General features: G+C 42.6%; 1 protein-coding gene across 4 annotated transcripts in view; it reads right to left on the reverse strand.

Annotated features, from left to right (window-relative positions):
• Positions 1–579: 579 nt before the first annotated feature.
• Positions 580–27,525, reverse strand: part of epha4b (eph receptor A4b) — a 64,757-nt gene continuing 37,811 nt past the window's right edge. Inside the window, exons 10-19 of one of the 4 annotated variants that reach the window (XM_054596826.1) lie at positions 16,457–16,524; positions 15,637–15,762; positions 15,342–15,527; positions 8,500–8,561; positions 5,502–5,711; positions 2,678–2,827; positions 2,339–2,536; positions 1,604–1,614; positions 1,216–1,353; positions 580–993 (exon numbers count right to left, since the gene is read on the reverse strand). In XM_054596826.1, coding sequence (XP_054452801.1) covers positions 894–993; positions 1,216–1,353; positions 1,604–1,614; positions 2,339–2,536; positions 2,678–2,827; positions 5,502–5,711; positions 8,500–8,561; positions 15,342–15,527; positions 15,637–15,762; positions 16,457–16,524 — 1,249 coding nt within the window. In that variant the 3' untranslated portion in view covers positions 580–893. Of the gene's footprint in view, positions 994–1,215; positions 1,374–1,603; positions 1,615–2,338; positions 2,537–2,677; positions 2,828–5,501; positions 5,712–8,499; positions 8,562–15,341; positions 15,528–15,636; positions 15,763–16,456; positions 16,525–27,525 lie in introns of all 4 variants that reach the window. The other 3 variants (XM_054596824.1, XM_054596825.1, XM_054596827.1) reach the window with 3 other exon arrangements.

Consider the following 27,525-nt stretch of genomic DNA (forward strand, 5'->3'; position numbering starts at 1 on the left):
CTGTTTCTTTGCACTCGGTTACATCACAAGTGCAAGCAGACTAGCAAAGGTGCACTGGGTCTAGTTGCTATGGAAGTGTGTCTGAGAGCAGTCTCTAGGGAAGCCCTTGTCCTGTTCAAATACACTATTTAAATGAATAATACTTCCATCTTACATGAGCTAGCAAAATCTACATCTCTAAAGGTCCAGTTTTTCTGTTCCCCTCGCCTTACACATTCATGTCATTCATAATCTCTGCTCACTCATTGGCTTTCTGTATATAATGGAGGGGGCCATACATTTACTAGGAAATAACTCCCGTTAAGGTTAAGCAATATAAACCTCACCATCAATACAAACGTTAGGTCCATCTCTACGGTTGTGGCACACACAGCCCATATAAACATATATCTACACATATACATTTCTTCTGACCGATTTTTACACTCTTCAAGGTGAGAAAAGAGACAAAAGGACAGTAAAAAAAACAACTGTACACCTCACAGACAGTGATGATAATTATATTCTAATTTTTTTTTTTGTCATTTCTTTTGTTAAGAATATTTTTTTTTCTTCTTTTGTTGAGCTGATATGGTGTGAAATGGTCTGGGGTGCTCTAGATGTGGCCTTATTGTTGTTGTTGGACGTGTGTCTCTCTGTTGCTCTGTAATGGTGGATGTGTTGCTTGGACTTTGAGTGCTAAAGCCGCGAGTGCCCATCGAGGATGGGGAGAATGGTGAAACTGCAAGAAGGTGAAGGAGTCAAGCGTCCATGTTGTCTCCATCTCAGTGTGTCTCGAAATCAGTGGAGGCCCCGAGCACAGAGTATCCATTACAACTTCCATTTCAGTGGGGAAACTCTTCACAGGAGCATCCATTTCGGCTCTGTCTCACTGTGTGTTTATGTGGAAACTGTTATACTTGGACGTGCGTCCCCTGGGTCTGCAAGCTCTGCACGCTGGACAAAATCTTCTTCTGGTGCCCGGCAAGAGTCACACCCATCTTAGCCAATTCACTACAAGAAAGACAGAAACATTTTTTTTTTTTATTAATGACACAAAAAAGACTCCACAACGTCTCTCGAATGCCAAGCAGCTGCTGAGGTTTCATGTCCAAGATACTTTTGTAAATCCCCTTCTTTAATTTCAATCGACACTAAAGTGGCATATAGTACGTCTTTTACTGTTAACCTATTGAGTGCTTAGTTTAACTGGGATGAGTCACCAGCCGTCTGTACCTGACACTGATGTAGAGGATTGAGTCCAAGCTGACATATCCAGCACTGGAAAAGCTCTCCTTATACTGGCCCATCTTGATGGCCTCCAACCACTCATCCACTGTGCTCACACTGAACTCTGGGGTGGTGGGGTCCTCCCTGCTGGGATACAAAGCACACTCACGACTCAATGAAATGTTGTGCTGTTGAGTGGCTGCAGTAAATTTCAGTTTCTGATTGGTGGCTGAGGTCCAAAATTTGTCCTTGGAGCTGTTATTCAGTCCAACTCTTGTTTGGGCATTCATAAAAATAAAACAGTGTCAGCAGCACATTTGTGGAGCAAGATGATGTCCATTCATGGTGCTCTATCTGTATTTGGACGGAGTTGCTTAAAATCTGCAACAAGCACAGCAGGACAGACTCAAGTCCACTGTGAAAACAAAACATGAACCCTAAACGTAACCTACCTATTAGTGGGGTAAGGATGCTTAATGATTCATCCCAATGCAGTACAAATACACATGGGTGTACTTGTCAAACCCTTGACTTGTTCCTTTGCTTTCTATTGTTTTTTTTTGTAAAAGATCTTTGTGTTCATTCATGTGCATGCTCTAACTTGGTAAATACCTTGCAAATGTAGTACTTATTTAATCTGCAATCCAGTGTAGGCCTTTGTTAGTAGTTCTCCTCTGTTGTCTTTTTAGTTGTGCTGGGATTTGTTATTTAATTCTTTTTTTTAAGTGTGCATATTCTTTTACACACTCTGTATGCCGGTCTGGTTCTTAAAATCAGTTAAATTATATTATTGGGTTTTGTGCAATACAACTGGGTTGGCAGGGAGTCTACATTTTGAATGTGAGACCGTAGATATGCCAACCCACATCCTATATTCATACTTTTTCATTGTCAAATCTTACTTTGCTGAGATAAGAGATTAGAATGATATCACCGGGGAAAAAATGACATTTACTACTTTTCACAATTGTCAAAACTGACAAAGTAATTTTACAATGTAGATCTAAAGCAGTGATTATGTCTTCTATGCATGTACCGTCCTCCAATCTAATCCAGGTATCTCCAGGCTACATGTGTGTGTGAGTGAAAGAGCTGAATTCAGGATTCCAAATTGACACTGTTCTCCCACTGACCATGCTGAGCTGTTGGCCAGCTCTCTGAGGCTGGCTGGGTTTCTGATGAGCTTGTCCAGGATTGTGACAATCTGTCCGAACTTTGGCCTGTCGCTGCGTCCCTTCTCCCAGCAGTCCAGCATGAGCTGGTGTAACACCACAGGACAGTCCATAGGAGCGGGAAGACGGTAGCCCTCATCTATTGCTTTGATCACCTGCAGGAAGAGAAGGGTAAACATATCAGGTTCTAGATCAATACGAGAGAGAGGAATAAAAATGTCCACGAAAATGAATTCTTATAGTTAGGAATTGAGCTGAAGATGAAGGAGAACATGATGTAAGTGCCTGTGACTCACATCCTGGTTGGACATCTCCCAGTAGGGTCTCTCTCCGTAGGAAATCACCTCCCACATGACGATACCGTAACTCCACACATCGCTGGCTGAGGTGAACTTCCTGTAGGCGATGGCCTCCGGAGCCGTCCATCTGATGGGGATCTTCCCTCCCTAGAGACGGTTCACAACACAGTCAACACATTCTTGGCATACTGAATATGTTTTACTGTAATGGATACTGTATTAAATATGTAAAGGTTGCTTCATTAGTATGTTTGTGGCTAAGCTCTATAATAAATACGAGTGGAGCTGATGAAACACATTTCAAGATGGCAGCTGCGGAGAAGCTTGGTGTTCCGCTGCTGCCTTTAAGAAAACAATTTAAACGAAACACTTCCTCTTTAATCTGCTCTCAACATGGGGGTTACTTTTGCTCCAGTGTTTATTCTTACACTTGACTTTCTTTTGCCATCTTTTTTCTTCTCTTGCCTTTGTTGTTGATGCAAAGATCAAACGGTTTCCATAAAGCTCACTGTATGCACACAATAGGCAGTAAGATACCCACGCCCTCTCTCTCTCTCTCGCTCCATTTAACACACACACACACAGACATACACACATACACACACACACACACACACACACAAACACACCGTACCTCTATAGGGCTCAGTTCAGCTCTTTAACATGCGGCAGCTGCCTCTGCACCACCTAGCATTTCCCATCTCTGCTTGGTCAAAGTCAAATAAAAGACAAAGCTGCCAAGTCACTCAGCACTGTACTTTTGTTTCCACCACCCCCAGTCCACCCCTACCCCATCCTCTTTTTTTTCCTCTTAACTGCTCTCACTGGATCCCTCGCCTGCCTTCCCTTATTCTCTCTCTCTCTCTCTCTCTCTCTCTTTCTCTGTGCCTCCCTCGATCTCCGTCTTATTTGATATCCCCCCTCTCTCTCTCTGTCTCTGTCTCTTCCCCATCTCCGCCTCGGCCTCATGCCTGCAGCTCTCCATCTAGGTCTCCTGACATCAGTGGGGGTGTGCGTGTGATTGCAATAGAGCAGTCAGCGGCTGATACACTCCTCCCAGGGCAATGCTAATGCCATATTAAAAATAACATACCCAACACTTCCTATGAATATGAATAATGCCATTTCCTTGTGGGCATTTTAGATGAGATACTCCACAGTGGTTTAACTCACTGACGTTTGAGTTTCTTCATTCTCTCCGTGCTCTGTGAGAGGATGGTGATTACCAAAGACTGCTTACATTTGTCTATATGGAGGCAAAACACAAAGTTCCTCGTGTATGCATGCGTCCCGTGTGTGCATTCAATTTTGTGAACAGTATACGTTTATGTCATCAGCTGCGTGTCACGGCCTCATTAAAAAACGTCAACTGTTTTTAAAAAAGCAACTGCACTGTGTAGTGAGTTTTTAGGGCCCTATTTAAACCATCTACAGCACATGGACTAAAGTGCATTAAGGGTGTGTCCAATTCTACTTTTGCTAGTTAACCATCTAATAGTAATAAGCAATGTAAGGCAGGTTATATTAAGTCTGTTAATTAATCCCAGGTGCGTTTTGTGCGTAACATGAATTAAACCAATCAGATGGTCATATCCCATTACCTTTACAGCTTATGAACGACTGCGCCGATAACCTAATTAACTGAAGAGGAGCACTGCTGCACGTCCCTGTGTGTGTAACAGGCAGAGAGTGTGCGTGAACCCACAAATAAAGGCGCATCTTATCGGAATAATGCACCATTTAAATAGCAGGGAAATACTGCAACATTGACTTAAGGCCAAGTTATAATTTGCTTAATGGCACAATTGCTTTCTTCTTCCTCAAAAAAAAGCATTGCACCAACAATGGACCTGACCAAGCCACATATCAAGACCAACCCCCTGTTGAGTCACAGATGGGAGCGAGTGCATTTGCAATTTATAAAACATGGGCTAAGTACAGAAATGTTATACATGTAGAGAAGAGGTCCACTCAGTTCCTACTGTAGTAACTGAGCCCAAACACTTGTCCAGAGTCATCCAAATCATAACCATTCATATCTAGTTAGTGTCCCGCTCTATAGCCATGGGTGTCAGGTCTTTTGACACATATGGACTCAAAGTAGCAGGCTCCCTCTTTCCACTCATGAGACCGCCGCTTCCTCGTGTGTTTAGCCTGATTTACATATTCAGCCCTGATTGGATGTTTTCTCTCATTTCTATTCTGGAAGACAAGACATTCATTTCCTGAGCGATGTGTTTCTATGCATCATTTTCAATTGGCTTGTTAAAGTCATATTAAATTGGGAAGCCGTTTAACGAAGCGATCAGCTTTCCACGAATGTCTTTGAAGTGCTCGTTCTATTTCCTGAGGAAATCAAAACAAGCATGATTGGTTGAATCCGGGTTGTCACTCCCCCATGTCGGGGGTAGTTTCCTTAAACTTTATCAACTGCTCTACGTCACACCTTTTGGCCAAGTTTTGTGTCTTGAATGCGGCTTCAGAGCCAGAATGTTATTCAGAGGCTCCATTCACATTGAAGAGCAGCCAGCTGTGCCTCTAGTGTTTATGGATGTGAATGGTGATAATACCAAGTGGATACAAGTAGACTTGCTATCAGCTCTCATCGTGTGGACTGTGAAGTCCCGCACAGACATGTATTGCTCTTCTTCTTAGGGTTTGTTTAGGTCGACCAGGTTTTGGATCAGGCCTGATTATCCTCAGGTCCTTTTCAGATCAGCTCATTTTTGTGTTTGTTTTTTCGCTTAGCCTTGTGATGTATAGGTCAATAGGTGAACTATAATGGGAGTTAACATTTGTTTATGACAGCCGAGGGTCTTACCCTTGTAGTGTAGGCGGCCTCGGGGTCGTCCTCCAGAACTCGACTCAGGCCAAAGTCAGACACCTTACACACCAGGTTGCTGTTGACCAGGATGTTTCGAGCTGCCAGGTCTCGGTGAACGTAGCTCATGTCTGACAGGTACTTCATACCTGAGGCGATGCCCCGCAGCATGCCGACCAGCTGGATCACCGTGAACTGGCCGTCATGTTTCTGTATGAGGAGACAAGGAGAAAGATGAATTAATACACAGCACAGGGTAAATGTTGACGTTAAGCCACATCAGGGGGGGGCGTAGTGATTAGGATCAAGTCCTACAACAACCTCAGCTGGAAGTGAAGGCTCAAGCCAGGATTCAAGCATCTGTAATGGCACCAATCTGTGCTTTTGTCTCTGAGCTAGACTCTGAAGCCCATCCAGCTCTTGCTAACCCTCAGCTTTGACCTCTCTCTGGGAGATGGCAGGCAAAAGATGAATTTCTCCACCCAGGGATCAATGGAGAATCACGGAATAATCCTGCTTGCAGAGGATTGGATCTGATAGATCAGTCAAAACTTTCCTCTCTAACACTGACCGTGAATGCAAGCAGAGCTCACTGGATCTCATATCTGAGCTGTCTTTGGCAGAGAGCAGAGCCTGTTGATCGATGACGGTCCAGCTCACCTTCCTCTGCCAATTATTTCTGCCCCGGGCCAACGGCCCCCGTTAAAAAGCCATCCATGTTATCAGTCACCCTCTCTCCTTTATATCATCTCTCCTTCCCTCTGTGTCTTTGTTCTCTCCATCCATCTCTGCCTGTCCTCAGTCACTGTCCCAAAAGAGAGAGAGAGAGAGAGAGAGAGAGAACTCTGTACGACTTTGACTCAGTCTCCATCCATCTATCTCCCCTCATCTTTCTACATCTGTGACCCCCCCTCCCGTTCCTCTATCGTTCTTTCTCTCTCACTCCCTCGGCAGCTGTGGAGTAAGTTAATTAGCCGGTGGTTTTGTGAGATGCTGATTGATTGGACTGTCTAACAAACCTACAGACTTCCTCTATCAATCTGCCCACCACATTGCATTGCCAGGAAAGGGGGGAGGAAGGGTGGGCAGGGCAGGGAAAAGAGAGAGGAGACAAATGCAGGGCAAACAGGTTAGACAAGGAGATGAAGGAGACGGATGAGAAAGGTTGACGATGGAAAATGAGACTTTTTGGCAAATTCTAACATAATATTTAAGTTAACCAGAAAACTAAAAGGAAAGACATGCTAAAGAAAAGCACAGAAAGGCTACTGGAGGTAGAAACAAGGAGACTAAAAGAGGAAAGAGCTTCTCGGACAGAACGCTGGTTTTGTTATTTCCGAGGGACGACTGCTTAATAAATGGTCATCGTAATTAAAGACACATATGGATGCCAGGCGCACAGACGAGTTGTAAAACCCATAAAATTCCATAATTATATTGAGCCACTGCGGACGCTCTTTATGAGCCTCATTACAATACATTCTGCAACACACAACATGCGTGTGTTGTATGTGTGTAGGTGGGATTTTGTGCGTGCGTGCTTCAGGCCATCTTTTTATCCGTCAGATTTCATTTCATTTTGCTTCAGTGTTGCTGATGGGATTGGTGTCTATTTAGCGATGGGCCCATCATCACAGACTTAATGGCTTTGGAGCACTGCAGTGATTTTACTGGCTGACAAGCAACTCTGAATATGAATCAGGGGGACTTTCAATGTGAGGCACACTGGGGCTGCAACAAGCTATTCATCTGGGTGAAGGCAAAACCCCAGTTCAAGGTTCCTCAGCTAAATCATTACTGCTACGTTTGATACATGAGCAGAAATCATGAATCGCACATTTATCAACATATACAACATTATTAGCTTGTCTTGGAAATCTGTAGATTTAATAGAGATCCATACTGTTGTGGCTATAATTGACATTATAAGAAATCCCTCAAAATCTTTTGTCAATTTTGAGGAAATACAGATAGATTTCCTGAGTTAATCTGTCTGCAGGTTTGTGATGTGTTTTAGAGGACGGCCTTTAGGACTGATTTGTTAAAAACATCAATTTATGTAATAACTTATTGAGTGACAGGCTCCTCTAACTCTTGTCATAATGTCGATTTCTATAACAAAGCAATACCTCCACAGACTTCCTTCGATTTTTAAATCTCTTCACTAATAAGGGGTTCAGCAATAACCTTCAGGAAAATCTGCTTTTCAGGACTTCATTTTAAAATTCTCTGGCAGGGACTTAAACTTTTTTTTTGTATTAGTCTCTTTCCTGAGATTATTTTCAGATCATAATAAATGTCTCTAGTTATATTTCTGATTATTGTACTTCTCTGTTCATTCATGATCAAGACAATGGGATATATACAATAAGTGCATTTCATAGATGCAGTATCAAACATCATGTGATGAAAGTGTTTTTTGTTCTCAGCCACTTTTCTGTCCATACTTCATAAGGACAAACGTTTACTGTTTGTGTTTTGAATATATAATGAATACGATCACTACCTCCATCTATGTATTGTATAGTAATGGCATATTTCCTGCAGCTTAGAAAATGATGATTTTCAATCCTTTACTGTTTAGTGAAGATGTGTTTCATTTGTCGTTCCTAGCTGCAAACAATTACAACAGCTATGTTGTTTATGTGTTGTTCATCCATTACATTCCTAATGTGGTGACTGCATATAAAAATGTGTCTCAAAACAAGTTTAAAAACTAATCAGCTGAAAGAGTGTTTTTTAAATGGAGACTTGTTAACTGAAGTCCTAGCTGTTAAACCTTTTATATACTGAATTCTCCAGCTTGAGATGAAAGAGAACCTCAGTCAAGTATCTTTTTATCTATTTTTAAAAGAATGTGCCCTTCAGCACAGCAATTTGGGGGACTGAGTGCTACAATTTTCATTCATTTTCCACGCGGCCTTAGTAAAGACACATGGCCTTGGCCTTGGAGGTAATATGTGTGTGTGGTGTTCCTTCCAGCTGAGCCGTGACTTACCTTGAGAAAAGTGTCCAGAGATCCGTTTTCCATGAACTCGGTTATGATCATCACTGGTTTACCTATGGAGGCACATAATGAGGCAGCTGTTATTATTGGAGCAGAATTAAAAGGAAGAAAGACACCAACTATAAAGAGACGAGGAAAGAGAAGTAGTGAAGTCCACAGCTGTGACCGGCCTCCCTCTCTGTCTCTCTGCCTCTCTCCAGGGGATAACATGGCATGTCGTCATCAGTCACACTGACAGCTTCTAATCAGCCCTCTCCATAAACGCCAGGAGATAATTAGAATGGACCAATCCACCAGAATATATGTGTGTGTGTGTGTGTGTGTGTGTGTGTGTGTGTGTGTGTGTGTGTGTGTGTGTGTGTGTGTGTGTGTGTGTGTGTGTGTGTGTGTGTGTGTGTGTGTGTGTGTGTGTGTGTATTAGGGGCCTCCTGAGATCTCGTGAATACTAATCAGCCTCAAGGGGAAGGGGTTGTGGTTGGATCGCTATATGCACCTGCACAAGTGTGTGTGTTTGTGGGATGAAGGGGTGGTTGACTGACAGGCCCCGCACACTCTGGTCCCCTGCATGGCATCTGGTGGGGCTTTACAAATGATGAACAAAGTACCTGCAATCACATGTACACAGGCACACACCCGTTCACCAAAAAACAGCGGTTGTCCCCGTTTTACAGGGTTCTCCCTAGTTACCAACCCCCTACAGCCCAGCTTTGCCAATCACAAAAAAAACATGCAATGTGCAGTACAAATGATGGTGAGTGTGTGTGTGAGTGTGTGTGTGTGTGTGTGTGTGTGTGTGTGTGTGTGTGTGTGCGTATGTGCGTGTGTGCATGGCTTGTAAACACACAGCCCATGTCAGTTGTGATGAATAGTTCACATAGTCCCCAATCAGACCTCAGAGATGCTGGGAAAAAAACCTGGGGTAGAGATAAGACAGCACGAGACAGAATATTATTTTGGTTTGTTTTCTTAAAGAACACAGTAAAAATAGAAATGGAAATAAGACTTCGCCTTATTTCCTTCCTTTCCAAGAAAACATGTTTTTTTTTTACAAAATGCCACACCAACAAAGTGCCATTTAAATTACAAATTAGAATTGTGAAATTAATTATTTTTTTAATGAAAATAAATGACTGGTAAACAAATCAAGGATTAAAGAGTATAATGGAAATTGGATAAAAGAAGCACAGGGTTAAAAAGATAAAAGATGGAAAAGATGGATGGATTGTAGGAGGAAAGGGCAAGTGAGAAGGGAAGAAGAGAAGTTGGAAGGAAAAGAAAAAAGAGAACGAGGAAAGGAGAAGGAAGAGAAAGGAGGGAGAGGAGAAGAAAGGAAAGGAGGAGGGGTCAAAAGCTTGTCATGGAAAGGCAGGAACAACACCACCGAGGCTTACAGTGAGATTGTAGGTAAAGACAGCAATACATCACCTTAAATGAATTCCCTATCTCACTGCAGCAAACACACACACACACACACACACACAGGGACTCACACACACAAACAGAGTCGCCTGGTCTCTGGTGGTGGTGTCTTCTCTGACAGTAACATTAGTCTCAGGGATAAAAGTGAAAGAAAATTGGATTCTCTTCTGCTGGGGGTGAGGACTGCTGGTCACATTTATCTCCACACGGGGCCTGTGTTGTGTGTAGGTGTGTCACTCTGTGTGTGTGTGTGTGTGTGTGTGTGTGTGTGTGTGTGTGTGTGTGTGTGTGTGTGTGTGTGTGTGTGTGTGTGTGTGTGTGTGATACAGAGCTGGTTTCAGGGCATGGCAAGTGGAGGGGGGGGGGGATGACCATCTGATTCCAGCTCTGATCAGATGTGGAGAACATATGTGAGCTTTTGTGTGTAAGTGTTTGTCACAGCTATAGATAAAACAGTTGACGGGATTGATTCCGACTGAAAGGGGGTCTGACTCCTCACAGCCTTCTGTTCACCGAGGGAGGTGTATGTGTGTGTGCGGGTGTGTGTGTGTGTTGCGGGTGTGTTTCCGAGTGTTGGTTAATTGTGTCTCAGAATATAGACCATATGAGCCCATGTATGTTACCAGTGAAGGAGAATATTACTTTCAGGCACACAGTGTCACATGCAGTCAAGAGAGAAGCCCAATGAAACACATTCATCCTGATGTGTCGGCTTAGAGGTCCATGTGAGCCTGGCAGGTACACACACACACACACACACACACACACACACACACACACACACACACACACACACACACACACACACTGCTATCACTAGCCATCATCTGGACACCTGCCATACAGAATTATCCCGGCAAGTCTGAAAGATAACATAGGTTACCAATAAACCCGACCACACGCACTCCAGTTGTATATTAGCGTCTCTTTTTGTTAAGTGCCGGCACAAACACGAACACACTCGATGATACAATGAATCCCTTTCAGTTCTTGAAGCGACTTCATCACATGCAATTCACATTTCAAACACACACACACACACACACACGCGCTGGCAGGACGGAGCCTCTCCAACTCGGCGCGGAGCACCTCTCTGCCAAACATTTTTGAGCGCTTCGCAATTTCCTCCTGAAAGCACATAATTAACTAATCACGTTCATATTCATTCAGATGTATAGCCTTCCACGGCCTTTAGAAACGAGGCAGCCGTTTGGGGAGCTTAAAAAACACCTCCCAGTGTGTTTGTGTGTGTGTGCAGATTAGGTATCGATGTTCTGCCAGGTGGAGTGTGCTACGGAACGATCAGTGAGGAGTTGCTCTTCTTTTTACAGATCTTCATTAAGTGAAAGTAGAAAGTGTGGTCTGTGCTTTGCTCACGATAGAGCTAGGATTATTTAGGCCTCCCATGTGTGTGTGTGTGTGTGTATATCAAAGTGATGGAGGCTATACAGTATATCTGGCGAATGACATTATGAGCGTCTGTTTCTGTGTGTTGGTGTGAGTGTAAATGAAAGTGATACAGTCTGTATACATCTGGACAATCACATTACGAGTGGCTATCTGTGTTTGTGCTAGTGGGCCAGCATTACCGCATTATTGAATGAGTCGGCCCGAGGTACAAACGAGAAAATGAAATAACTGCTGTATTGATTAATGTTAAGGCTCTGAACTAAGTGATACAATGCTTTTAACACAGGACAGATCTCTGTTCTGGGAAGCGCCATGTGAGGGTGCAGGGGAGGGTGCGGAGAAAACAGTAAGGCAGCAACTCAATAACCTTATCTCCACCCCTCTCTTCACCTCTCTCAACCCCTCTCCACTTTCTCATCTCCTCTCATTTCCTCACGTTTGTCTCCTCGCCATCTCTCCTCTCGTCTATCTGCCCCTTTTCCTCCTCGTATCTCTTCACAAATCTTCCCCCCCGTTGCCCTCATTTGTTCTCAAGCCCCATCTTCTCTCATTTCCTCATTCATGGGTTCTATCTCATCCATCCCCTCACTTCTTCCCTCCGTCCCTGCACCCGTTGTCTCCCCTTTTCTCTACGTTCCCCTCCTGTTACTCCTCTTCCTCATTTGTCCCCACAGTCCAATCTTTAAATCTGCATACTCATTCGAAACATGAATAACTTCAAACACTGTGACAGGAAAGATTGAAACACTTATTATTCAGTGCACAAAGACACACAGTTAAAACTAATCACTAGTTTCTTCAAACACAAGACGGATGGAAAAGACGGGTAGTTTTTCAGGGATTTGAAAGCACCTTTGTAGGGCTGTGTGTGTGTGTGTGTGTGTGTGTGTGTGTGTGTGTGTGTGTGTGTGTGTGTGTGTGTGTGTGTGTGTGTGTGTGTGTGTGTGTGTGTGTGCGCGCTCGCGTGGGGGAGTGGGTTAATGTGGGCAGATGAGATGGAGCTCGGTAATTGAGGGTTTTCCAAATGGGCCGATTGTTGCAGCGATTGTAAAATACATAAAGGGTGGATGGATAAAATGAGGGACGGGGAGATGAGGGAAAGATAAGGAGATGGAGGGGGAGGAGGGAGGGGGAGGACTGGGGTGGGGGCAGAATGCTGCACTTCCCTGATGTGTAGAGAGACAGATGGAAAAAAGAAACAACTTTCTTTTCCTTCTCCTTTTTTTCGCATGTGGCGCTGTAATTAGCATGACAATAGCAACAATCAGGTGACAGACAGCAGAGTATAGGTTATTAGAGTGGCACGCGGCTGAGGCTGAGGGCTTATGAGGTTTTAAGCGGAAATACACACACACACACACACACACACACACACACACACACACACACACACACACACACACAGACACACACAGTAATTATAGAAAAAGGAAAATGTGGACAGCCAAATAAAGCACACACCAAATGCAAAAAAAAACAACTGCAAAATTCAAATAAATACCACAACAACCATTTCTGCTAGAATCACTACCCTCCATCATTACTACTAGTAGTACTATTATGCTGTTACTTGTAAGACTACCATTAACAAAATCAATCATTCTAAAGTGCTCCTTCTTCCTTTTTTTAAAGAATGCACTTATTTGCGTCCTTGCTGGGAGTCAGAAGATGATGATCTAATGTCTGTCTGTTAAATATGAAGCTACAGCCAGCAGCTGGTTATCTTAGCTTATCATAAAGGCAAGAAACGGAAGAATACAGCTGGCCCGGTTCTGTTAAAAAATTCAAAATAGAATTGCCCTACCAGCACCTATAACGCTCTCTGCACGTTGTACTTTCTTTGTTTAATGCACACTCGTTGTATCCTTGGACACGGGCAGGTTAGCTGTTACCCCCTGTTTAGTCTTTATGCTAAGCTAAGCTAACAGTCTCCGGCTTCATATTTAACAGACAGATATGAGAGTGATATTCTCATCCGGTCAAGTCTCGACAAGAAAGCAGATTAGCACATTTTATTCTCAGGCTATTACATTTACATGTTGTCTGATATCCTCTCATTTAAACGTCACAACTGCTGCTGCTGCTTTTTAATACCACAGCTACTTCTGCTACAGCAAAACTGTGACGACAGCTGCTCTTAGTACTACTCCAACTAATAGTACCCCCTATAACTGCTGATTCTACTACTGCTAACACCTACACAAAGCAATCCAACACACCTGAGCCCAGAGCAGTCAGGGTCAGCCTGCCTGATTAGACTGAGGGCGGTGTGAAGGGACCAGCTGGTGCTGAAGAAAAAAAGGGCCTGAAGGAATTATTGACCCATCTCAACTCTCACCCCCTCCCTCTCACAAACGCACCCTGGGCTCTGACCTGTGAAATTACTGCTCCACTGGTGAGATTTGTTTCTGAGGAGCTCTATCAGCTTCTCAATGTGCCGTGAAGCAAAGTGAGACGAGAGACGCAAAGAAACGCATGTAAAAAGTAAACGGTTGCTCGTAACATTCACACACAGCAAACATGACGAGCACAAACACGTTTTTATATTCATAGAGCACAGCAAAGTGAAAAGCGCCTGATTATATTTAAGTTGCCTGTCAAGCCAATCATTACACAGTCAGCGTTGGAGTAAGTCTAGAATTTATTCTGGTATTTTGAATAAGAATGGCGTGTGCTGTTGACATGAAAGTCCCATAATTACATGTCTGCCTGCCAGGATGAAAAACAAAAAAAAACTGAATTGATTAAGTTTGTTGCCGTCATACTCTAACAAACTCCCTCAGTCAACTATACAAAGGTGCAAAGGTCACAGTTAACATAGAGAGAGAGAGTAAGAAATGCAGTGTGTTTTCTTTTCTTAATATGCATGCTGCTGAATATTCATGAGCCTAAAACACATCCAATTAACTTTATGGATTATTAATATTCATGATAAAAGCCTATGCATATGCATTTGCTCTTTTATTGGTGGCCTAAGTGCCACTGAGCATCGGTGTGTGATGGACTCAAAATCTGTGTGTGTGTGTGTGAGTGTGTGACAAAGAGAGAGAGGGGGGGAGTTAGACTAGAAAGGGGGAGAGCAGGGGTTTATTTGTCCGACTATCTCCCTCTACCTTTAGCTTGTCTGTTGATCTCTAAGAAACATCTGCATAACAAGGTGTCAGACCAGATGAGGGAAAGAGCCCTGGAACTGAGGAACATGAAGATGAGGGAAAGAGAGGAAGAGCACTGATGCCACATTAAGAGAAAAATGATGCTATGAAAAGGATGTGCGTCGTTTAGTATAAGTAAAAAAGGAAATACCCTGAATTCTGTACACATTTGCTTTCAATGATCCCTATTGTTATAATGCAGACAAACTCCAAATTTAGTTGCTATCATATTTTGCTGTTTTCTACCATCTGAAGAAGCAGAAAATATAGATTTCATCACTGGTCATAAATGCTATCGGTTAGTCAGGCTCTTCTGCACTTTGAAATCAACAGAAATACGGATACAATTTACAATGCCTGTGTTGGTGATGACCTATTTTGAGATTTAAAGTAGGAGATTACAGAATGGGTTAGAGCTAAAAAAAATGTTGCCTGCTTTGCATTGATGTATTCTGGGTTTTTAAGTGAGGGAGACAAAAGAGAGACAGGAGAGAAGTGGGGAGCGATTGAATGAGAAGATTAGAGGCACACTGACTGAGAGGTATGAGACGAGAGAGAGAGAGAGAGAGAGAGAGAGAGAGAGATGGACAGAGGGTGTGATTGAGAGCGAGGCTATCGTGCTGAACCAGGCCTGTGTCTATCTCACACAATCATGTGAATTAAACAAGTGGCTGCATCAGTGGCAGATATCCGCCGTTCACATGCACACCGCCATGTGTCATCAAAGTGTTGCCATGGAAATGGAGTTTTTATCTGGTCCAGGGTTAGCTCTTATTTACATCACCATCAGCTATGTGGGAGACACACTCACTCACTACAGAGAAATCAAAAGGGGAGTGTGCGGTCACTCACATCTTGTCACGACACCCTCCAGCCTGATGATGTTCGGGTGGTCAAACTGGCCCATGATGGAGGCTTCAGACAGGAAGTCCCTCCTCTGTTTGTCAGAGTATCCCGCCTTCAGACTCTTGATGGCTACGTAGATTTCCCTCTTTCCCTGAACACGCAGTCGACCACTGCAAACCTCCCCAAACTCTCCTACACACACACACGCACAGAAAAAGGCAATAGTTATTTTAATTCAGGTGAAAGTTTTACTGTTTCTGGAGTTATTTAAGTCTTCGACTGCTGTTTACTGCCAACTCACCCGCTCCAATGACTCTCTCTATGCGAATATTGGAAGCATCGATCTCTTTGGCGAAGTCCCTGACAGCCTGGTTGGGGTCTTCGTAGGTGTGAGGATGGATGTAGGTCCTGCTGCCTGGCAGCTTGACTGCATGAGCGAAAAAAAAAGAGGAGAAATAAAAGTTAAATGTGCTGATACAGCGTGCGTTTGCTCAGTGTATCTATATTAAGTGTATTGATCCCTCGCAGAAATGGTTTTCCTCCTGGAACCCACACAGATTTCTACTTGGCATTTCAGCAGTGTGAATGCATGTTAAAATGGGAGCTTGAGCGTGGGTGCTCTGTTTGAGTGACGTTGCAAATTATTACATAATTAAACACATAACTACTTTGTTAACAGTGGTGTTAAACTGACTCATACGTTTTAACAGGAACCCATTAGGAGTTATTATTTGCCAGCAAATATTTGTGCAAGAGTGTGAAACCATGTGGATTATTTAGATGAGAATGCTACAAAGTTGTAGACGTAGATATTCACTAACTGTATTAACTGTAGCTCTGACTTTTTTAACAAAACATTTGAAGGTATGCAAACAAAGAACTACTGTTGTATGTGAATAACCAACAGCAGTTGTGTCTTTGGAGTGTCTTCAACTGTGTAAACCATAAATACAGATGATTTGATCCATTGCAGGATGGTGTTAAGCTTGCTTACATAAGCACAAACTCACATTTCAAGTTATGAAAATTATTGATTGCAGTGGGGAATTTTTTTTACATCACATGCACATTTATGATTGCGATGAACACAGAAACATTTCTATGTGTGTTTGTCTCTTTACCTCGGCCATGTTGGAACTGCATCTTCTCTTCATCGGGGTCCTGCTTGGCTTTGATGTATCCACAGTGCCTGAAAGAGAAATGCACAGCTGGATTATGATCTTGTATATACTTTAGACCTATATACACAGCACAGATTGTTTTTTTTCACCACACAGATACCAATATAGCTTACTAGCACGTCTATAGAAGATCACATACCGTTGAGTGTGTATGTGCAATTCCACACAGGTGTTAAATAAAAAGTATTTCTAAGAATGCACTAGAACCGCACTACACAGCCAACAGTGGTGAACTAGATATTTCCTTTGTCTTTGCACATCCACTCCTCTGAGACTAGCTCGGAGGAAACAAACTGTTCCTCTTTTTCTCTGCGTCTACCTGTCAATTCCACCTGAGGTTTACTGAATGTGTGTGTGTGTCATAGATGTCCATATAGAGGCAGATCTATGCATGATGCACACTCCTCTTTCTGGCCGTTCACCACTGCCTTCAATAGCATCATGTGTCACACACACACACGCACACCAACACACACCTCTATGCCCTTTCCCCCCAGCCCCCGGTGCATACAGACACACACCCTGCAGCGCGGGTCAGTCCAACGATCAAGACAAGGTATTGACAAATTGATTAACTCGCTCCGGCCGTCCAGCTGTGAGGAAGTGTTTAACTTACTCTGTTTTACAGACCTCAATGTGGGGGGATGCTGCTGTGTGTGTGTGTGTGTGTGTGTGTTTGTGTCAGTGTATTTCTTTCACTAGGTTCAGCTTCCGCCTCAAATAGTGTTTAACAATCCTGATCCCCTATAACACTGTCTCTGAGATTTATGGATCTTTTAAATTCAGCCCAAATATTTCAGGACAAAAAACATAAAATGTAAAAGCAGTTTCGTATTACGAGGTACTAAACAACAAACATAAATGCTACAGCCTCCTCTCCTCTCCTCTCCTGTCCTCTCCTCTGTTTCTTTAATGTCCGATCCTCTTCAACTGTTGTGCAGGTAAAGCAGCAACCAGTCGGTATGTCTGTCCATCATGAAGATTAATTGATTTGGGCACAGAGCCAAGAGTAACTGTGAATCAGCAGCACAGACTGTGTGTGATTTAGGTAAGCAGAGCGAAGGATGACAGAGGAGAGAGGGGGGGAAGTCAAAAATAAATGGCAAAGATTTAGTGAAGAAAATAGGGTGAGGAGTAAGTAAGTAAGTAAGGTAAAGAGAAAAATAAAATACTGAGTGAAATAGAAACAGAGTAAAGCATTAATGAGAGACACAGCGGCAGAAATGGAGAAAGGCGGGGTCTCACTGGGCTCAGCAAATCTCAGTCATTTGGTGTTTAATCCTTGTGTTGATTTTACACAGCTGAATGCATGGTATAACCCACACATCAATAGGCTCTCTTGGGAATATACACACACACGCGCGTTAGGGTAGAGACTCGTTGCTGGTATTTGAGGATAAAGAGGAGGGGGACCTAATGGTCTCTGGGCCCCACCTGGTTATCAGCTGGGCTCAAGCCAGTCAAACACCAAGGGACTATCATTACCCCCTTGACACACACTCACACACAGTGCTTTGGGGCATGTGTTTTGAGCATATGGGGAATGGGGACACGGGTCACACCTCTGCTCCAACTGTGATAATCCTGTGGGGTCCTACGTCTGCCCCCCCTACATCGACACACACATGTTTAGTTCTGCAAGACGCATGTTCAAAACACTTCCCCATCACTGCTGGATGTGTATCTGTGTGTGTGTGTGTGTGTGTGTGTGTGTGTGTGTGTGTGTGTGTGTGTGTGTGTGTGTGTGTGTGTGTGTGTGTCTCCACGGCTGCATGGCTGCATATGTGAGTGTGTGTGTCTACTGGGGAATGAACACATTTCCATAGTAATTACAGAGCTACTCATTTCTCCTCTTCAGTTAGAAGTGTCATGAATCATTAGTGCTGCAGAGTCTCAAACATGGCACAAAACTTGACATGGCTGTGGCTTTTGTTTTCACCCGACAGCTGTGGCTCTGTGTGTGTTTGATATCGATATTTTATTTATTATCTACAACTTAATGCAACTGAACAATAATTCATCTATAAGGGAGTCTGATGCCACAGGCTTTTTTTAATACTTCACATTTGCTAGCAGTACAGAAACAACATTACAGAACAACTAGCTGTCATAGGGTATCACACATATATGGATGGTTCTCATTACTTCATGTTTAAACAATTAGGCTGCTTGTTCAGCATTTTCAACTTTCTTGAAATAAAATCACTTTCTACTCCAATGAGCTCACTTTTTCTGATCAATATTTAGCCAATGCTCTTTCTTTGGAGGATCTGCTTTCACCAACGTATAGCTGATTACAGTCAACAGCAATATGTTATCTTGTATTTGCGACTTCTTTCTATAATTGCTTCAATTTATCCAGGATTCATTACAGAACACATGTTGGGAATCAACCCTATTCCTTAAAAAAATACATTTTCAGATTTACTGTACAATTATTACTCTACAATACCCACTGTCATTGAAAGCATGATTAACATTTAATGGTTATGTTTAGGCACTCAAAGGTCATAGGTTTAGGTTTGAAAAAAGATTGCAGTCTTAGCTACATTTTCAAAAAGAGAACCCTGACATGCTGTTTTCATTTAACTAGAATATAAATAGACAATGGACATCAGGAAATGGAACACCTGAGTAGCTTTTGGCCCAGTACCTCTCTTCTTTTCCTCCAGGGGCTCCACATGCTACTGTAGTTTGCATTAAAGGAGCTGTTTTTAACATTCTGAACATTATTATGACAGCAAACAGCTCTCTTCTATGTGAAGATATAGGAGTAAAGTCTTCCTTTATGAAGATTTATTAAATTCTATATCAGTTTTTTGACATTGCAAGGCCGGTCGTGCGTGCTTTTAGTGCATGTCAGTGCATGTGAGCGTGCCCCGCTGGTTAGCTCACTGCCGTTGCACTACTCTCATACAGTGGTTACAGCTAATAATGCCGTCCTGACAGAAAGAGTTTTTGCAGAAGTGTGGCATCCCCCCTCCAGTTCCCCCTCAGGTAACAACTGTTAGCTCTGTCGGCACTTTTGCCGTTGTTTGCACTAGCTGTTAGCACTTTTAGCTGTGAGCCGCCTGCTTGCCATCTACATGTTGAGAGCCTTTAAGAGGCAACCAAAATGCTCCCAATCTAGCATCGGTGTCATGCATTCGTGCATTCATAACTGATGTTTTCATTCAATTTATTTGAGCTTAAGTTCACAAGACATTTCATTTTGAATCTTGAGTCAGGTGTGACTCCAGTTTTTTTGTCATTTACGCCACTTTTTCGTCAGCTGACCCGACATGTTGAACACTCTGCTATCAAAGTCCTGTACTTTTAACAACAACCGTATAGGAAAGTCTCTTCCTAGATTGGGAAAAAAATCATTCTCAGTGCTTGTAATCCAGATAACTACTTGCATGTTTCCGCCACAACGTTTTCAGCAAAGCAAGTAAGCATATTTAGTTTTGTAGTTGCTTATTGTTTTGATTGTATTCATAATTGCCCAAAAGTGGCTTTAGTTTTCTGCAAGTGGCTTTAGTTTTCTGCAACTGCAAAAAAACATGGCTTTGTAGACCACATAGCCCCGTCGAGTAGCTAGTTGTCTGCTATTAATTTGGATGCCAAAGGTTTTCACGTTACACTATGAGCGTTTATAGCCCCCTGAGCTGGAACAGACTTTGTAATGAGACAGTCCTCCTCCCGTCGCCACCAGCTGCTTCTTTAAGCTCCAGTTTGAAGTTAGCACTCTCCGTCACTGTGGGAGAAGTTGCCGTTCCATTTAGCTGCCATCTAATTACACTATACTCTGCTGTTTCGTACAGTAAACACACAACCACGCACACACAGCTGTGTATTCATGCAGATCTAAAGCACACACACCTGCGGTGATTGCGCAAAAAAACACACACTTTAATGGACTGCGATATCACTATCACACACCGGGCTCTCACCTTTCTCTCCGCCTCTCTCTGTTCCACTTCAGTGAGGACAACAGGCTATCCCTGTCCTCCAAAGCCACACACTCCACATTTGCATATCAATTTACTTTTTAATATAATGCTCTGTCACTCGAGACCCATTTGTCATTCTGCTAGCAAGCTCCCACCTTCATAGAACTTCATCCATATATTATCGTAGCCAAAGCCCCTCCCCTGTTTGCTCTCCCTTCTTGCCCTTTATCTCTCTCGGGTGTTACATTCTTCCTTAATTCTTCCTTTAAGAAAGAATTATTCCCTTTTCCAATAACACACGCATCCTCCTTTTCTTCCTCCTTGGAGCTGAAAAGAGAAACAAAGAGCGAGGTGGAGGGGGAGATGGAAAAAAGAGAGTGCTGACAGGCAAGAACGCACAATGGGGGTCCAAGCCTGCATACCAACTAACAAGCAATCAGATGGAGGGGGAGAGCGAGGAGAGACGGGGAGGCAGCCATATAGGAATAGAAACGCGAAGGTTAACGTGAGGGAGGTGGACAGAAAGAGGGGTGGGGCAGTGTTGTGTGCTGCAACAACAGGAGCTGAAGATAAAAAGGAAGAGAGAGTAGGCATATTATGAGAATAAAGAGCCCTAAATGGAGATGGAGTGAGTAAGAACAGTCACCAAGGAGGAGATGTCAAATCTTTACAGTAGGGATGCCGGCTACATGTGCAAGAGAAAAGATGAATTTAAATAAGGTGGGATGGAGACCTTGAATATTGGCAAGACATAAGAAGAACAACTCAGCACATAGAGAGTAACAAAAAGGTTAAGGGGTGGTGCACCTGTCGTGTTTTTGCGCCCTCTCTGCAAAAGCAAGAGCTTAGCAAAAGTTTATTTTGTTCAGGGCGTGCTGCTGCGCCCAGGGATGAAAATAGTTCAAGTTTTGGAACGCTGCAGCATAACACATGTTATGTGATAAGGAACAACCAATTACAACTGGGAGACTTCTTTTTTTTTTACAACAAATCCAGCAGTAAAATGACTGTGATGGATTTATATTTGTATATTTTAGTCAGTTGGGATTACTGCTAAATAAGCAAAACTTCATCATCGTCATCGCAATGCGCAGGTTTTGGTTTCTAAGAAATGGCAGGCTCAACAGTATCGCGACCCCCACCCAACCATTTTGGATAAAGTAATGAACATGGCACGGCTGGTGTTTTCCACACGCAACATATGAATGGCCCCTAAGAGAGTTGATGGACGGATTAAGAGCCGACAAAGAGACGAGTGTCAGTCAACAGCCCTGAGTGTCCTGAGAAAGAGTGAAAGAGAAAATTGACTAGACTAAACCATGATGCAACAGTAAATTGGAGAAAAGTCAGTTAACCAAATATAGCATGAAAGAGTCAAAATAAACCTTAAATAAACTTAAAAATCAAAGTTTTCAATCACATAGACCTAACAGGGAAAGCTGGATTCTACAGCTAGGGCAGGTCACCAGTCCTTCACAAGGCTAACAGAAGACAGAAAAACTTAATCAAACTGAAGATCCACTTGACACTGGGAGGAAACCAGAGCACGTGGAGGTCAACTCACATGAACACAAGATAAAGGCTGAATTCAGAGTGTCTCTCCGTCAGGTCATGGTTCTAAATACTGGTGAAAAACATCCTTCCAAATTAGTGAATTTAGAATTAAAACATGGCATAATCTTTTTAATATAAAGATTGAATCAATCTTCCCTCAGGGCCATCAGGATTGGTGAACTCTGACCTCATTATATCCTCAGCCTTTTCATCTGTTAATCGTTTGCATTGCCCAGCACATTTTCATATTTTCACTTGAGTATGTACACCATGTTATTGTATTTGTATATATTATATGTAATACTTTCATATGTTCATATTTGTTAATTTTTTTTCCTTTTCATTACCTTTTCTAATTGTTGTGTGAGCATGTGGCAAGTAAATCCATTGAATCTCAAAATAGATACATTTGGGCCCATGTCGTGTATTAAAACACAATGGGAATCAGCCTGATTTTGTAAACCTTTAAGAAGATTAAAAAATGTGCGACACAGCAAGCCGCCTCCTTTTTTTTCTCTTAATTTAGTCTTAATTTATTTGTCTATTCAGCCTCTAGCTCTATTGCTGCTCCCATTCCCCCTCAGTCAAACTCCAGGCTATAAAGAGCGCATCGATAACATCTACTGCTGCACTGATTTGTGTTCCTTCTCATAATTAAAACCAGCACTCAGTGATTCTGCTGTCATTTTAGTTTTCTGGGGCCGCTAAACCATTACAGTGCAGTGTGGAATTAAGAGAATAACCTCTCACTGATATGGAGGGCGGTCATTACGTGACACAAACTGTACTTTTCTGCTACTGTATTCTCTGATATTTAAAGCTGTAACAGCCTGCGGTTCACAAAAGTTCCCTCATGAAAAGTATCTACTGAGCCACCAGGGTCTATCTACCTGAATCAGAGGGAAAAAGAAGAAACATTTATGGAGTTGAGAGGGTGTGAAGTAGAGAAATGTAATGAAAAAAGAGAGTGAAAATGGAGAGAACAGGGAAAAGAGGAATGAAAAGAGGAGATCAGACAAGAGAGGTCTTTAGTTTTATTATGCACTAAAGGTAGAGATAGTAGAAGAAGACCCAAGGTGTGTGTGGAGGATGATGTGTCGGGGACAGAAGGAGAGACACGAGATAGGTTAGTCTTCATGAGAGTGAATAACCTTGGACTAATGTTAACCTGAGACGTGAAGAGAGCTCATACAGTGTGTAGTTCTAAGCTGCGTGGTATCGCTTAGTTTTTTTTAATATGACTGGCCACCTTTTTATAGGATTAGAGGCCGGGAGAAGAAATTGATACACTTTGAGACAAGGAAGAGTCAGAGGGGATCATTCATACAGAAAAATACTATGCTTCCTTTCCTCTCCTCTCTTCTCCTCTCCTCTCCTCTTTCATTTCCTGTCTTTCCACATCACTTTCCCACTGCTAATCAGAATGACTAGAAAAATGAAATCAGTAAATCATTAGTCACCCCTCCGGCATGACACAATGAAATGACACATCTATCCTCCTTTCTTCACACCAAACACACACACACACACACACACACACACACACACACACACACACACACACACACACACACACACACACACACACACACACACACACACACACACACACACACACATTCGCATGTTTAAAAATACACACACACAAACACACCCCGGGTATTTGCTCCCATCATTACTGATGATAATGGTGATTCCATTTAATATCAAGCTATTAAATAAAAAAGAATTACTGAATGAAATCAATGGATTAAATTCACTCTCATTGTTTCACAGCAAAATTAGGCCTCAACCACAAACCAGAAAAACAAATCACGTTCACTGCTAATAAACTGAGGTTCATAAAATATGATGGTGGATAATTAATTAAGAGTCAAAACAGCATGAAAACAAGCTGACAAAAAGTCTGGGTGATGTAACGTTCAGGAACACAAGTGGGCCTCTCTCTCTCTCTCCCTCTCTCTCTCCATCTTGGAGGTGTCTGGCACCGGCTCAGCACTCTCTGACCACAGTGTAAAAAGATTTACTCAGCTCTGGCTAATTATTAGGAAGGGGAAATGATTAGCTGGAGAGTTATGAGAAAATAAATCTGTCCATGTTTCATTAACAACCTGTTTGGAAACATTTCATTTCACTCCTGCTCATTAAAGAGAGTGGTAATAGAAGGGAAAGGAGAGAAAGGAATGGAAAGGTGGGGGAGAAGAAGTGAGGTCTGGAGCGGGTCTTTGCTAATTGGCGTGATGTAGCCAAATTTTTAACAACCTGGTGAAAAGGTCAAATGAGAGAGAATGAAAAGAATGAGAGACGTTAGCATGTCATCTGTATCGTCAGGTGAAGTGTATCTCTATATTTGCGAACACATCAGTGTGAAACTAATTCCCCTAATGATGTAACTACACAGACACAAATTGATTAGGTCACGGTCATAATGTGTGTGTGTGTGTGTGTGTGTGTGTGTGTGTGTGTGTGTGTGTGTGTGTGTGTGTGTGTGTGTGTGTGTGTGTGTGTGTGTGTGTGTGTGTGTGTGAATGGAAAACACTTATTTAAATGCACTATAAACTTAAAAATCCCAACCGAAAACAGTTTTGAATTTGTCTGATGTTTATAGGACATTTGATCAACCCCACTGCAACATCTGCTCATTTGCATAACGCCTGTGTGAAATAGCTTTGCACCTGCGGCGACTAGCTGCTATTATTCCAATGTTTCAGAGCTACTTTCTAGGCATTCTGCAGACAAAGCTGTATTCAGCTACACCCTACAGCTTAGCTGCAGTAATTGAAAGCACCAGCATCCAAGCAACACATACAAATCTGTCTTATGACATTACACACACATCACCACCATCACATATATCGCCTGTTTTGTTCCTGTTACACAGAATCGCCTGGCTGCTAAAGTCGTTATTAGTGCTATTATCAAGCAAACGGACCAACACCACCCACAGGGAAGGGAATGTTTTGGCTGATTTCTACCTCCACCAGATCCACCAGTTGGATAACATGTGCCTTTGTTCCTGTTTTATTCTTATATTATCTCTGCCAGGAGATTATGCATCTTTGTGTCCATGCGTGAGTGTTTATGTGTGCGTGCATGAGTGCATCTCTGTCCGTCTACCTTCCACGGCTAATCTCGAATACCACTGGACCCATCAGCATAATATTTTTTGACCTATTTTATGACTGTATGCTCCAAGACCTCTCGTGGTTGCAGTGTTTCCGATTTTTTAATAATACACTTCATTGACAACATATTTTATAGACTGTTTAATACCGTCATTGACTGCTGACCCCTCACTACTCTTGAAGTCCCAGTGAAATAGAGTCTTTAGTGTCGCGATGACGCAAATAGGCTGCAAAAATGTATAAATATATATTTTGCAGTGCCTTTTTTTGGGGCATCAATCTGATGTTCACGCGTGCATTACTCGAGTGTTGACTAAAAGCATTAATAAAAACGTGAGCCTACATGGAGCAGGTGCAGAAAGCTGCAAAGATTAAAATGAGCGTATATAAGTTTAAAAAAAGCGCGTCTGCCACTTTCTGTCTAAATGTTGGGTTAAATAATTGTGTCTGTATTCATTCAAACATTACAGCAGTGGTTGTTGCAGATACATCTGGCAGATATCTGCTCTCTACTGAGTGTACTTTTCTAGTTTACTTCCTGTTTTTGTTCTATTTCGTAGTTCAAAATGGAGCAATTTATCTTTTTTTAAATTCTTTCCCACACCCAAGCTACAAATTCACTCACTTTGGAGTTTTTTAATCTTAACATCTCACGTCTCCTTGAAATACAAACAAGCTGACACACACACACACACACACACACACACACACACACACACACACACACACACACACACACACACACACACACACACACACACACACACACACACACACACACACACACACACTCTCTCCAGCACAACTTTGTGCTGTTTTAAACTCAATTAGTGCTCTTCAGTTTCTCACAAACCTCTTTCTCTCGCTAACTCTTGACTCTGCTCTCTCAACAGAATGTTTTCATTAGCGCATGCTTCCTCTTTTTTTCTTTTCCTCTCCTCTTTTGTGTCATTAAGTTTTTCAGAATAACCCTGGGCGGCTACAACAGCTGCTGCGGAGGTAAAAGATATTACGTGCACAAACACGCACATCAACAGAGCAAGCTATTGTGTTTTAGGGGTGTAGCTGTTAACGCTCTCCATTAGAGAGACTGAGAAGTCTTTCTGCTAGAATCAGCCACGTTATAATGACATCTCACTTTCCTGCCTAGCTTTGTCTCTCCGCCTTTCACTCTTTATAATTCAAAACTCTCCTCAGAAAAGGATGTTTTTCTTCTTTAAGAAATCTAGGCTTGTAGGTTCGTCCTCTGGAAAGTTTGATCTTCTTTTTGTCGTGGATGAAAACTGAACTACCCTGCAAGATGGTGCTCAATAGATTTCTTTTTGAGCTTACCTATGTTGAAAAAGTAAATCTGGCTTTAGTAAAGAACTGTTCATCTTCTTCACACTAAATCCAATTAATCCCTTATTATTATTTCAAGATTTTCAGACAGATTGCACCCCTTTACTCCCTGCTGAATATCCCCGGCTCTAACAAAAGATGCACTTAGAAAGGCAGACTTTGAGACACAAAGCAGATGAGACGTCTTAAAAAAAAACAAAAAAAAAACAGGGATCACATGGATGGATCAACTTCACACTGACTTCTCACCAAAACTGCACATTAAAAATATGAACACAGAAAAAACACACTAGAATCTGGCGTACAACCAAAGCCTGCAGCTATTAAGAAAGGGAAGACGACTGCAAAGCTGGAGAATCATTAGACTGCAGACAAAACAGAGGCGTACACACTCAACGCCGGCGGCAGAAGTTGTAACATGTTTAACAAGGAGTGAGAGAAAGTGAGCACCGATGGAGAGAAAAGCTTTTTTGAGTGAAAGGCCATCTGCCGGGTCCGTGGCGATGCCAGTCGCTTGCTAACTTCCCATCGCTCGCACCTGCCAGCCTGCCAAAGCACCCTCAGGAGGACAAAAAAGCACCGACGTCACACACAAACACACACCGGGGCGCATACACTCACAGAGTAATAATGGCACGCACACAGCAATAACTGGTGTGATTTGTCAGCGCCGTGCTGCGTCTGAGGAGCTTTTCGACATTTTTTCATGTTTTCCCTCCTGCGGTAACAATAGCATAACAGCACTTTATTAAACGAGAACAGGACAGAACAGAATGGCCTGCAAATCAGCTCGTTTATGAGGCATAGCTGTGTAGCAGCCTGCCAGCCGAGGCTGCCGTGAGTGTGTGTGAGTGAGAAAAGAGAGAGAGACTGTACGGGCATTCATTGTGGTTTTATAGTTCAGTGATAAAAGCCTCCATCAGGGTGTTCAAAATGTGGTCAGGATTGTGGATAAAAAGGGTGAACTAGGTGCAAAACAAGAACAAAAAGCTCTCCAGTACGTATCCAGTCTAATGGTTATTGGGGAAATTATTTAAACAGCTGACATTTAGAGGGG

This window comes from Anoplopoma fimbria, chromosome 3 (genome assembly GCF_027596085.1).
Source record: "Anoplopoma fimbria isolate UVic2021 breed Golden Eagle Sablefish chromosome 3, Afim_UVic_2022, whole genome shotgun sequence".
Lineage (NCBI taxonomy): Eukaryota > Metazoa > Chordata > Actinopteri > Perciformes > Anoplopomatidae > Anoplopoma > Anoplopoma fimbria.